Here is a 14,734-nt window from a genome sequence, read left to right on the forward strand (position 1 = left end):
GACCTGCTGGTGACTATTAGGTCCACAGCTGCTGAAGGGAATGAGGGGCTTTGTGTCTTTTTATGCAGAATAGTCTTGCTTAAAGAATCTGTCTCTCATTGCCCTCTAATCAAGGAAGAAATCATTGTTGGAGGTTTGGTGGTTGACTACTTTCTGTAATCCTTGTTTATATTTTTTATGTCCCACCATCACGGTCTGTGTGTGTGTGTAGACTTGTCTGCAAAGTAACTCAAGAACAATACAAGTTTCATCTCGATGCTTTATAAAGCTGCGGTGGCACAAAGGGATACCTCAATGCTGCACATCAAACAAAACTGGGAAGCAGAATTTAAAATAAAAATAGCCAAATGACGCAAGAGCACAATATATGTATCACACGCACACACACACATACACACACACACACACCTACAGACACTATTAACTCCGGCACATGGAGTTACATGGAGCAGCCGTAAGAACATGGTTAGGAGTCATAAGGCCTTTTTTCTAAACACAAATAATGCTGGTTATTTTATGGACAAATGGATGGAGACTATATCCAATGTATTTTGGAGCTGTCAGAAAATGGAAAAGTTTTGACTTAATGTATGCATGGTGGTGAATGACATACTTTGTAATGAAACACCCAGGACCTGTATCGTGACGTAAGCGAGTAATCTGACACAGGAAACTGCACAAAGAAATGACAGCTGTCTGCTTAAAGTATTGCTGGTAGCAAGAAAGAGAGCAGGTACGAGAGCGTGGTATAAACTGGATCCTCGACACGAGAACGACTGGACATTGCTGAAGAGATTTATGTGGTGGAACAAGTCAGATTCTGAGAATGCCACCGACTCTGTTATCCAACAAAGCAATACTGATAATGATACTGAAAAAAAAAACTATAAAACAAATGGAAAACCATTATGATAAATATATACATTGCTAAGCACCCATTGACGTAACCTACTAAAAGCAATCAACATAAAGTGGGAAAAAATGCCATTATGTGATAGGAACATAATACTTCTACTCAGATGCACCCTACGGAGTGGATGATCTGAGACAAATTTGAAAATAATAAGGAAAAAGTGATTTTGTAGATAGTTCTGTCATGCCGTAACGCTTTAGGATGCAGAGTTCATATCTGTCCTGCCCATGCTATATGTGAGGATAGGTATATTTACGTAGAAATATGTGCTAATTAATGCTTTGCTTAATCAATGACCTCATTTGGCATAAAGAATGTACAATATGTCCTAGTGAGTAGGTGGTTGAAGTGCCTCCTGCTCTTGCTGTCCCACTCTCCCTGTATGCACCTGATTCCCCCCCGTGGTCAGGACAAAGATGAGCTTAGTGAATAGATTCAATCCTGTTTAGTCATTTAATGAGGATGGAGTGTGGTAGGTGGGTGTTTGAAGGTCAAAGGCCTGTTAAGCTTGTATGACCACCGTTCTTTTACAATTATACCTGTCAGAGAGGGTTAGCTTTTGCCATCACTGGAAATGTCACAAGGTAAACGGGTCACCAGCAGCCTGGGCCTCAGCTTTAAGGGAAACAGTATCATAATAGGATGTTCTCTGAGACAGACAAACACAGACGGAGGCAGGGTGGCCGATGCACAACAGTTGTGACAAAAGGAATCCTCAGCCTCATCACATGCTCATAAAGATAGTTTATGTTGCGTGTCTAACCCCTTTTCAGTTTGATTACACCCATCATGCTCAAATTTATGTTGCCCACAAGGATGCTTGCTCGTGCTATTTTGGTAAAGGCCGTCGCATGGGCTTGTCTCTACCGGTTAGGGACCTGATCCAACTCTCTCGCTCTGTCTTGCTCTCGCTCCGGCTCTCCTTCTCTCACCAACACCCCCCACCCCCCACCCAGCAACACATACACATACAGACACACACACACACATACACACCACCACCACCACCACCCCTCCGTCTTTCCCTCTCCACCGCTGTAGCCACATTGCCACACTCTCTTTTCCATGGCCTCTCATTCCCCGGTGCTTTGCGAAACCAAGTAAATGAGCGACACAATCCGGAAATAGTGTTCCAGCAGGAGACGGTGGGAAGGAAAATCCCTCGACTAGTGCTGGGAGGAGGGTGGGAGAAAAAGAGAGAGAGGGTGTGGGGTGGGGAGGGGGTGGGGGGGGGGGGGAGAGTATTGCAACCACTCAAATGTTAGACAAGGACATGTCCACTGCAAGACATGTTCCCTTCACCAGACTCCCTCTCCAAAACTCCATGCAATTTCCTTTATGCAGTTTTCCTGCAAAACTGGGGCTGTTTTTCACAAGATGGTTATATAACAACTCTCTCTCTTTTTTTTAAATTTTATGCTGCAAATGTTCACCATCAATACACTTTATGAGGAAGCATGCTCATGGTATTTAGGGTTTAGCCTATCTTTAGCCTGTAAGGTCAGAGGTCAACTTTATGACAAGAGCAGATGTCTTGGAGGAGGATGGTGCAGCACACGGTGCTGGGTAAATGTTGTCAGGTTGGGCCTGCAGTGTGACAGAGGGAGGAGGGGTTGTTGGGTGAAGACAGGAGATAGGCTACCAGGTTAAAAAGCGGGGTCAGCTCTACGACCAGGGTGTTATATGGACACCTCTGTGCAGCTGCCAATCATGATCACACCAAAACGAGACCACTGACCTGAGCCGGCTTTAAATAGGAGGTGGCTGGAGATAGAAAGAGGGGAAAGTACAAGCGACTCCATCTCTGAAGTACTACACTGCAAAAATCTCCATCCTAATGAGTCCTTTAGTCTCATATTAAGTCTTAAAATCTCATTTTTCTTAAAACAAGTACAAAAAATCTGCCAGGAGGATGAGATAATCCCACTTGTCTCCAATGATAATCAACTTGTTTCCAGAATTCTCTTTAATCAAGTGTCATTTTCTTGATACTAGTAAGCTGATCTGCCTCACTCTGCCTTGTGTTAACATATTTATGCTTGTTCACAGAAATTCTCCCGCAGCAAGTGAAACTGCAGTGGAAACAAGTGGGATTATCTCATCCCACTGCCAGATTTTTTTTTTTTTTTTTCTTGTTTTAAGAAAAACACGACTTTAACACTGAATGTGAGACTGAATGACTTGGTAAGATGGAAGTTTTTGCAGTGTACAAGTGCAGGGATTGGCAAGGCTCCACTTCTGACTTGAAAAACCTGTGTCTTTGTTGATAAATCCGTGTGGTAAAATCATTCGAGGGTATCAAAACAGTTTGTTCCTCTGTGGTTTAATCCCAGCAGAAAAGCTACAGTTTCTATCCGTGAAGCCTTTTATCATAAGGTGTACTGTAATAGGGCTGGTCCACATGTGACTATATTATGATTTTTTAAAACTTATAAAATAGTTCCATGTTTTACATAGTAAATGTCAAACTACCACTCTAAAATACTTGAATGATTATGGGCCAAATGTGCGTTGTTTAGTCACACAGAGTCCACAAATCATCTCTGCAAGCGCTGTTATGGATCTTTCAGTTTCAGCTGATGCCTGTTTAATGGCTAACAAATACCCTGCTCACTTTTTTTTTACAAGGGGAGGAAGCCTGCGTGAGTATGTCCCAGTAAAACAGTCAGTAACATGAGAGGGGGAACCACACAACCACTAAATCAGTAAAATGGGAATCCAGAGTCACTGTAATTTGGGAGAGATCTGGTTAACCGCTCCTCATAATGGATGGTGTTTCTGTTTAGCCTAAGGCGTTGGAGCTGAGGTCATATGCAAACAAGGCAGAGCCCGAGCCACGGCTTTTACACAGTGGAAGATGTTAGACAGATTCTTGACTCAGTCTGTCTCTCTCTCTCTCTCTCTCTCTCTCTCTCTCTCTCTATCACCCACCCATGTGTGTGTCTCTTAATTCAATCGCCCAGACTTGCATGCGGTTGCACACACCCACCCACGACCTCACATGATCAGAGACATCAGTGCACATTGTTGTCAGTCACCTCAGCTCCACTGCAGCCGGCCCATTGTAACCATACATTTTGTTGTGTGACTATCCCTTTAAAGGATGACATCATTCTCCTTGGTTCTTTTTTTTTCTTTCTTTCTCACCACATTTCTCTGTGTTCAGCCTTTTCTGCCCAGCGACAATTGGTTAATTCAGTGGTGCATAACACTGCCACCTCCTGATCCACAATACCACTGCCATCTGAGCGTCCACCACACCTGTCAGTGCCAGGTTTAGCTTGACGTCTGTTCGGATACTTGACATCTTGAATGGCTCAGAGATGTCGCATCTGTCCAACCGGTTTATGCTGTACAGGAAACTAAATCATCATATCAGTTGCAGGTGTCATTATAGGGGGAATTTCAGCCAAATGCGCATCGAAAAGAAAACGTAAACCAAGTGCAAGTGCTTCGAGTTCATGAGTACCTGACTCTGAGCAGTGAAAGAGAACGTATTGCATTGTGTATGTATTAGTGTTGGTCTGCCATCTAGTGGTTCATGGATGAATGAGTTTCCAGTGAGATGCCACAGTAATCAGTCATTAACCATGGACATTTTAGCTGCGCCACAATTTTTTTTATGGCCATATTATATGATTTTCAGAGATTCATTGATGCATGTTGTTTGCCAGGGTGGAATGTAAAATCGATCTGCTGTTTTTTTTTTTTTTTTTTTTTTTTTTTAAAAGCTGGTTCCATGCAACAATTTGTGTGTGCTGCCCTGTGTGTCTGTCCAGCTGACCACAATGGATCTGTGACTTTAAGAGGCAGTCACGACAGCGTGCATAGACTGTGTCCGCAGTTAATAACTCTTTGTGATCTGATCCACAAAAAAAAAAAAAAAAAAAGTGAAAAAGTGTGATTTTAGTAAAAAACGTAGAGATGAAGATGAGAAGTAGAGATGAGCATGACGTTTTGCTTTTGCAGAGCGATTTTTTTTTAGGGAACACAAAGCAGGGCTTTATCAGCTCGCTGGCCTTATCAGTTTTTGTCCCCCTGGTTATTTGTTTAGAGGCTGTTGCATAACCAGTTCCTTTCACCATGCTTGATTCTAATCGTTGGAAGTTAATGAGGGCAAGATCGTGTTGTCATATTAACTAATACGTTTAGAAAGGGGAGGTGAGATAGAAACAAGATACAAGGGAGATACAAGAGAGGAACCATCATAATAGTCATAAATCTAATCGTTCTACCAAGAATATTGTAATCACTCCCGTACCTTCCCTTATCTTTGTATATCTGAGTTATTGCATCTTGACTGCTGCAGCAGGGTTAGATTCCAGACTGAACTTGAAGTTTGTGAGGAGGACACATTCAGCCTGCCAGCGTCTCTCCTTCTGCATCAGACTTACTGCACTGATCCACCAACATGCTACTTTTCTCACTGCTGGACTGGCTTGACTTCAAGAGCATTTTTCTCTTCATTTTTGTTTTTCTCCTTGTGGTTGACTTCCAGAAGAGAAGAAACCCTCCCAACTTCCCTCCAGGACCCTGGGGGTTGCCCTTTGTGGGGAATGTGGATGCTGGTTTTAACCACCGGGTCATGAACAAGGTACAGTAAGCAGAACTGTATCCAACTCATTACATTCATTATAAGTGTCACAGCATGTAGGATATCTGAAACTGCATTTTTTCTACTTATATGATTGAGAATCTATGGCTCTGTTTCCACCTGGTATTAACATCTGTCCTGAGTGATCCTGTCACACGTGGCCTACAGGTGTAAACAGCAGCAAGGCGTCCTCAATGCATTTTGAGAGCCGATCACTCAGGCCACATTCAGAGGTGGCCTGAGTGGACGCGCTTGTCCACATCACATTTGAAGTGTAAACAGACATGTGTCCCAGGACGCATTGTACGACTGCCTACTAACCTGATGCCCTCTGTCTTGTCCAGCCCAACACCCCTGACACTGGCCAGACTGTTACTTTTCCAATAGAGAAAATATCTTACCTGACTTTGCAAGCAGCTGCACTGTCAGATTGGTTGGTTAAATGCAAACTAAAGTGGACGTCGCTATAATGCAGCTGGTTAATGAATAAAAACACAAACTGTCTACTGCACAAACTACAGGTGAGCCAAGAGCAGCCCAGTTCCCCCTAATATGAGCTCCCCTAAAGACATGGTTTTAGAAAATTGCGGTGGTGGTGGTGGTGGTGGGGTTACTATGTATTGAAAATATGCACAGATTTTCTTCCATATTAAATTCAGAGGTGGCTGTCTTTCTTAAATTTCATGCCCTCACACGATTAACACATTCTTTCTAACCATAGACATGATAGAGTTACTATACGAATTCTACAGAAAAATTACAGGCTACAATATGAATATGTACTCGTTTCACCATCCTGTGGGTTTAGTTTTCTTTTTTGTTCTTAAACCTTGTCTGTCATTTGTGACACATCAGAGCCGTGACAGTGGGAGAGTCCCCACCCACTTTCACATTTACAGGTATAGCCTGTAATAATTTACAGATGTGAAATACACCTTGGCGGTGCATCAAACTGAGGCTGAAGTGTCTCCTTTTGTCAAATGCCTGGTTTCTAAATGCAAATTTATTTTTATGTTATTTATTTATTTATTTAAGTGGAAGGAGGACTGGCAAAGTAAGAATGTTGTTGTAGGGTGTTACCACACCTGTATGACAATCTGTATGTGTTGATTTGCATATGGAGTGGGAGAGTGATATCCAACCACATGTGAGCAGGTGAGACACATGTGGAGACACACTCTAATGCCGGGTGTGAATGGATGGACTGAGAGCTGTCCACTTGTGCTTGGATCACCAGGTGGAGAGAGAGCCTAAGTGAAGCTCAGATTTCAGTGTAATATCATCTATTGAGTCTGCTTTGTTATTACCTCCACCAACAGAGGTGGGCAGAGTTTATGTTTTCACCCCATTCTGTTTGTTTGATTAACTTTGATACCAGATCCATATACCGGATACTTATTCCAGATATAAACCATATATACCAGATTTTAGAGTGAAGACCTGCATGGTGTTGTCTTGGTTTGATTTCTCTTCAGCTGGCAGCAGAGTTCGGCAACATCTTCAGTGTTCACTGGGGCAGAGACAAGGTGGTGGTTGTGTCAGGGTACAAGTTGGCGAAGGAGGCTTTGGTGACGCAGGGAGACTGTTTTTTAGATCGGAATATTTCACCTCTCTTCGACAAAGTCTTCAAAGGCAATGGTGAGATACATTAGCTTCCTTCTCCTAAGTTTCTTACAGTGCCATCAGAGCTATTCTATAATCATCATTTATGAATTATATCCAAAGGCCTCTCCACTAGTAACGGGTACAAATGGAGGAGGCAGAGGCATTTCTCCATCAACCACCTGAAAAACTTTGGAGAGGGGAAAAGAACCCTTGAGCTTCATATTCAGCTGGAGAGCAACTTCCTGTGTCAAGCTTTCCAACAGGAAGAAGGTACCAGCAGATGTGTGTGTTCTCTGTTGTGTCCACTACTGAAACAGGGTAGGAGAGGTGGATATGCAGATGATAGACCACGCATGGTGCGATGATGCTGAACTTCAATTCACTTTCATTTAAACAAATTCAAGAAACCAACATTGTCTTGAAATGTTTCTTTGTCCTGTACTGAATGATACACTTGAGAGTGAACCTTGAAGTGTTTGAAGTTGACCCCTCCCCTGCTTTTTGTACAGGGCCTTTCAATCCTCAACATATAATTAACAATGCTGTTGCCAATGTAATTGGATCCCTGGTGTATGGGAAGCGCTTTGACTACGATGCAGCAGACTTTCAGAACCTCCTTCAGCGGATGCAGCAGACTCTGCTGCTGGCCGGGACACAGCAAGCTCAGGTAGGCTTTGTAGACACCTCTTGCTTAAACACATCTCTCAAGTGCTCTGTCATGGCTTCAAATCTAGTTCTCAGCTGTCACTTCCTCGGGTAGCAAGGCAGATAAACAAAAATATCTCTCTTAGACTAACACTGCAAAGGAAGTTGACCTGTTCATCATCACTGCATGGCCATTCTTTACTCGCACTCATATAACTTCATTTTAAATTCTAGTGGAGAGCCCAGGGCTTCTAAAGATACCCAATATGTCATACAAAATTACAGGAAAATGTGGATAAAATAATGCATAAGACATCTAGATATTTTCTATTGGATGTAATGGTGCAGCCATAAAACAATGACATCTTTGGTTTGAAAATTTCACTCAGTATATACATTATGTAGCTTCAATGAAACTCTGCAACCAGCACATACAGAATATGTATGCATACAATATGAAAAAAAAATAGACTTTTTAAGCTACTTAAGCCACTGTTGAAAAAATATTTAAACATACAACATATAATTTGCATATCAAGAATGGTTGCCTAGTACAACATAAGATACAATGAGGTAAGTGAACCTAACCTGTTGTGATGCAGAAAAAGATTCCTACATAGTTCAGAAAATAAATTAAACTTTTTAACCCCCTTCACAGCTGTATGATGCTTTACCGTGGCTGTTCCAGTATTTATCTGGCCCTCACGAGATCATTTACTCCAACTACGGCATGCTGACGTCGTTTCTGAAAAGACAGATAGAGAAACACAAGAGGGACTGGGATCCATTTAATCACCGGGACTTCATCGATGCTTACATTGGTGAAATAGACAAGGTTGTATTATTTATTAATGAATGTATTAGACTTTAGTCTTTCATAAATACCCTCTGAGGAAGTGTCCATCTTAACAGGCTGTTTAGTTTGATATGATGTCAGATTAATTTTTCTAAAACAAGGTAAACTTTTTGAAATAGAAGAGATAATTATTGTGTCTCCAGTGAAATGCCATTTATATGGGAATTGTCCAGAAACAAGTGTCTTGAAACAAGGCACAGTAAGGAAAATTACTCTGCTAATATTATAAAATTACAGTAAATTCACAGAAGTTCTTAAAATAAATTGATTTGCAATTTAAAACAAATGTAATAATCTAACCTCATTTGTGGATTTTATCACTTGTGTTTTAGAAACCGATTCTGACACTTAGTACTAGATTAATGGCCTGTTAAGATGGACTTTTCTGCAGCAGAGCTGTTTGTTCGCTGTTTGTTCTCAACCCTGCTATCAGTGTAATGCCATGTCAAATACCTGATTTAAATAAGCATCAATCCTGTTTACTATATGTGTTTGTGGCTGTTGCTGGCTCAGAAAAAGAACGATGCAGAAGCTGGGTTCAACATTGAAAACTTGGTCATATGCACACTGGACCTTTTTGAGGCCGGAACAGAGACCATGACCACTACATTACGCTGGCTTCTGCTTTATATGATGAAGTATCCAGAAATACAGGGTAGGTGCTTACAGCAAACAGCCCCAAACACACCAAATAACATTTGAGTAACTGATAAAACAACTAACGTAACTTTGTACACCCTGTGTCGCCATCCATCCATGCACCAGGCTAAATACATTTTTCATCAAAATCGTCTCTCCGTGTGCTCAGACGTCCCTTCTGTCTCCACAGAGAAGGTGCAGGAGGAGATAGACCGTGTGATTGGCCAGTCCAGGCAGCCTTGTCTGTCTGACAGAGCCAATATGCCTTACACTGAGGCGGTCATCCATGAGACCCAGAGGCTGAGGAGCATACTCCCCCTGAATGTCCCAAGGCTGTGCAACAAAGACACATATGTAGGTGGATATTTCATCCCCCAGGTAAGAAAAAACCATGTGTTTACTGAATGACACAACTGTACAGGTGTTACAGCATAATACCAGTTTTGCCGTTACAGTAGCCACTGATAGGCATTATAAGCCACTGCATCCATCCAGAGGGGAGAAGCTCAAACTTCAAAAGGAAAGTTTAATGAAAATGTGACAGATTAGTTTAGCCCAACACTGGTGAGCTCGCTGGCCACCAGTAGAGAGATTTCCAAACTACACACTGACAGAAAATGTTATCACTGTCTCTACCATGGAGTTGTCAAAAAAGTGTCCTAAGCTTCCCACTGCAGGTGGATATCCTTGTGTGTATATATGAAACAGTAACCAACCATGAAAACTGTCCACATGTGTATGACTCTGTGTTTAATTTCCCTGCTGCCCTTGCCCCCACAGGGAACCACACTGTTGGTCAACCTGTCCTCGGTGCTGCATGACTGGACTATGTGGGAGACCCCACACCGCTTCAACCCTCAGCACTTCCTGGATGAGAATGGATGCTTCCGGAAAAGAGAAGCCTTCTACCCATTCTCTGTGGGTGAGTGACGCCATGACGAGGAGCAGATGTTTGCAAGCAACCGCCCTGCCAAGTCTCCTTGAGTGAGACAATGAATCCCTTCAGAATCCAGGGCTGCTTTCTGTAGCTGAGCCTCTGACCTCCCAGTGAGGGGCCAAGTTTTCACTATTATTATGACATTTATTATTACTGTTATAATTTCAATCAGGTGAAATGGCTCACATTGGGTTCAGATCTCAGTGAGTTGTGAACAGCTCGTGGGCACAATCTGGACAATTTATCAATACATATAGTGAAATGCTATATTGAGAGGTTCTAATTAATAATAAATGCAGTACAGTACAGCAGCATCACTAACTATGAGCTCAATGCCAAACATATAATTGAATTAATTCCTCATTACTGTGACAAAAAGAAAACCTGAGCAATATAGGCAGCAGAAAAGTAAACTTGGCAGACTTGGCATGGTAGAACAGGTTGTATTGGATTGTATTAGATTGTGTAGGTGTTCCTAATAAAGTGGCCACTATAAAGTTTATATCCATGCAGGAATACATCTGCACTGAAGAGTCAAATCAAGGACACAGCTCTGTTTCTGACCTGATGCATCTGATCACAGAAGTCACATTGAAAAGACTAGTGTAACCACAGCCTATGTCTAATGTGCGACATCCAGACTATGTCTAATATTAAGTGTTTATGCCTTTGACAATTGCATTCTCATTCATTTCTAGAGTAAGTAATACTAGTCACTGTTAGCTTAGCAAAAGCACTGTTCACCACTGATGTCTACAAGCTCGTTCACAAGCCCATACATTTCAGGCCTATAGATGATAAAAGCCTACAAAGTGATGCGGTGGCATGTTATTAATTGATAGACACTCAAATTTTTATGTATCCTTTCTTTGTTGCAAATTCTTATTCACAAGGATGTGCAGGAAAGAGAAAATACACATCCTGAGGTGGGTCCTAAGAAAGAGGAGATCAGACACACAGTGGTGTACGGTAGAAAATGATGGATAGTGACGGATAAGGGATGTATTGTGTGACAGATGATGCCCTGCTAAACCTCATGGTCTTTACCTTCTCCACACTCAGGGAGGAGAATGTGCCTGGGGGAGCAGTTGGCTCGTATGGAGCTCTTCCTCTTCTTTACCGCCCTCCTGCAGAGGTTCTCCATCTCTCCAGTCCCGGGACAGGAGGTCAGCTTTGACACTCAGGGAAATGTAATCCTCGGCCCCAAACCCTTTCACATCTGTGTCAAAGATCGATGAAGATGGCTGTGTTTATTTTTATTTAATTTAATTATTTTTTTTCTTTGAAAATGCTGTAACTGTAATAATGAAGCAATTTAACACTGTTTATGCTGCATCAGACTGTGAGTTGTGTAATTAAAGCCATGGGTTCCTTGCACATCAGCGCTTTAAGAGTTACTCCGAAATTACTTGCTGACCCACTGACTATGACAAAGCAAGTTTTGATTTCTAAAACACTGAGCTTTAACCGAACCAAATGCAATAATAATTACCCAGTAAGACATGTGCATTACAAATGATGAGTCGATCACAGTATATTGTATGAGATATTGTAAAGAATATTGAGATATCTTCAAAGATTGTGCGTCATGTGTCTTCAAATTATATGAACTGGCAAATTGAGCCATTTATGAGTCTTGATACTTTGTACTTTTCTTCGGGCCAAAAGCCTACAAGTATAATGATTGATTAAACTATATATCGGTCATGTTTGCTTTGAAGTCTTTTGGCACAGGCTTTGTGACGGTGTAGAAAAACTTTGGATTTGAACTTTGGATCCTATTGCAAATCTCATGTCAGAGTTTTTTTTTTTTTTTTTTTTTTTTTTTTCAGGGAAAGGTAAATGTTCAGTATTGTTATCTATAAAGCCATGGTAGACTAACCTACTTTCCTTTCCTTTATTTAATTTAATTTTATTGTATTGTATTTTTTCATCTTTATCTTCACAGTCATATCTACTCACGATCACTAAAAACAACAACCTAACACCAGCAGTAGTACAAGTTAAAAGTAATAAAAGTAATACAGCGAATAATAACTAGCTGGGCCACGGCTTACCAAGACTTCATAATTCTATTTCAGTGTTGTTGTTGTTTTCAAACCTCAATCTGACTCAAAAAGCCACTTGACTTTCCCTTGGGTCTTTTTGGAAAATAAAGAATAAGGAGTAGAGTGGCAAAAGTAATCATAGATGTTGTCTCCATTAAAATGTGGGCATTATTACATAAAAAAACAAGATAACATGGTTGATCCAGGTGCTGGGTTTTTAGAAGGTCAGCCAAGCCTTCTAGTGCCTCATGGACCTACTTCTTGCAGACATCACTTCAAGAGACAAGTCAGGATAGGTAAGTGCCAAGTCCTAAAACCATAATGTTTGGGTGCTTAGCAAGTCATAATGCATCTCCAACAATCTTAATTTAACATATATGGATATTTTTATGTTTTATGTTTTTATGTACGTTTATGTTATTATTAGCCTATTGTTATTGTCATTGTTATTATTATTTTACCTCTTATCTTATCTGCCTGTCCCCTAAATGAAAAATTACACACAGCTTTGTTGAACACTTAATTCTGATTGGTCCGTTAAATGGTCCGTTATTTCTGATTACACTACGGTCCTTTCTGATTGGCCAACAGGTGTGCGTTAAACCCGTCTATTACACACGTAGTTCGGCTCAAGTTTAATCACCCCTCCAAATTCATCCGCCGCCAACTTGTAACCATAGCAACATTGCAACGCACAGCTGTCAAAACGTACGTCGTTACCAACTCGACTTGAAAAACTAACGACCGGGAAGGAAAACACACCAGTGAATTTTTTTTATGTTGTTTTCTCCTCTTTTCCTTAGCTATACTGTTGGTAAATGAGCGTTGAATAAGGGCAGCCAACCCGTGTATATATATAGTAGGTAAGCGTTAAACGGTTTTAGCTATTTGCCAACCTTGAAACGTAAACTGTCAACTGCGTAATTTGTAATGTTTTGCTTTAGAGAAAGAGGACTATGATCTCAAGTCAAAAAAGCTCTTGTCCAAAAAGCTCTTGTCCAAATGAAGTCTTTCTTGATTATGTCAGGTCAAGTCTTATCAAGTCTAGATTAGTCTATTAAATTTATGAGTCCCAAGTCAAGTCAAAGTCCTAACCGGTAAGTCCTATGGGTTAAAAGACCTGTGCACAAACTTCATGTTGTCCCCCCATTCACAATGCTCACACTGAATGGAACGTTTAACAAAACATTTGCCAATAACTCAAAAAATATTCATTTGCAAGACATGTAATTGAGATTTTCAGTTCCCTCCCCTTATAATACACAAAAAAGCAAGCTTGCTAATAAAAATATTTTAAAAAACCCAAAATTGTTCTGTATTGATAAATATATTGCACATATAAAGTGAGTGGTGACATCAGGCAGCTTCATTATCTGATCAAGATGATCTTTGTGCAGCAGAGGAGTTTTTTGAGTAACAATTCAACATTTGTCCCATATCTAAGATAAACAGATCCTCTGCACACTGACGCAGACTTTTACTTAATCACTTTATTATTCCCTCTAATAAAGTGATTAAAAGTCTGCGTCAGTGTGCGGAGGATCTGTTTGTCTTAGTTTGTCGCATGTTCCTGCTGCCTTCCAGGACCTGACTACCTGTGGCTGTGCGAGGATATTTCATTGATTTGTCCTATATCTGTTTGGGTCTAAGCTATGTTTAAGGCTAGAGCTCTAATGCTTTAAAATGATTATGATCATTATAATTAAAAAATCATTATGTAATAACTACTTCTAAAACACTGGACTGTACTTTTTTTTTTTAGATAACAGTAAGATGCAATTATAATTTAAATTTTAAAATTTCCCTAATTGTCACCTGTTACTTGCAGACCAAGTCCTCCTTTGCTCTTGTGGAGAAGCTCCAGGCAGGGACACAGTGGTGGCAAAGTTACACCGGCTCACCATGGCCGACAGCTCCATCTGAGGTGATGCTTTCACCCCATCAGCCAGTGGATTCATGTTTCTGTGACACCCAGGGGATCATTGTTCCATAGTCACAACTTGTGTGTATTCTGGTAAACATGCAATTCATTTCAAATCATTGTGCCCAAAAGATAACTTGCACACATGACTCTTTGTGCATGCAGGGACGTATGCTGATTTCCCTGCTAGCTTTTGTTGGAAGGATCTTGAAATCACCTGAAGAGAACTTTGTTCTCTTCAGGTCTTCAGGCCCTCTTGCTTTTTGCTACATGTTGTGACAGGTTGTGAAGAAAGCCACACTACACAGTCAGACATGGCCAGGGATGCTGGGACTCATTTAATGTCTACTAAATAGCAAAAATTAATGAACAAATTCAACACCTGAATTGTCACCCAACCCCTGAGTTAATGAATATAACCCATGCACAGTCACAAATGATAATTTCTGGTGACGACAGAGCATTACAACTTGATGTACAATTTTGGTTCTGATTGATTCAGCTGATGCTTGGAATGGTGATTTTAGAGTAAACTGCTGCTACGGGAAAAATACTGCTCACACAAACCATGTTAAC

General features: G+C 40.9%; 1 protein-coding gene across 1 annotated transcript; it reads left to right on the forward strand.

Moving 5' to 3' along the window:
• The first annotated feature begins 5,324 nt into the window (after window positions 1-5,324).
• Window positions 5,325-11,882, forward strand: LOC115375052 (cytochrome P450 2J2-like). The gene is made up of 9 exons (XM_030074319.1): window positions 5,325-5,507; window positions 6,983-7,145; window positions 7,233-7,382; window positions 7,622-7,779; window positions 8,416-8,592; window positions 9,127-9,268; window positions 9,443-9,630; window positions 10,033-10,174; window positions 11,252-11,882. The coding sequence occupies exons 1-9, from the start codon at window positions 5,325-5,327 to the stop codon at window positions 11,425-11,427; spliced, it is 1,479 nt and encodes a 492-aa protein (XP_029930179.1). The 3' UTR covers window positions 11,428-11,882.
• The last annotated feature ends 2,852 nt before the right edge of the window (window positions 11,883-14,734 follow it).

The sequence above is a fragment of the Myripristis murdjan genome, chromosome 17 (genome assembly GCF_902150065.1).
Source record: "Myripristis murdjan chromosome 17, fMyrMur1.1, whole genome shotgun sequence".
NCBI lineage: Eukaryota > Metazoa > Chordata > Actinopteri > Holocentriformes > Holocentridae > Myripristis > Myripristis murdjan.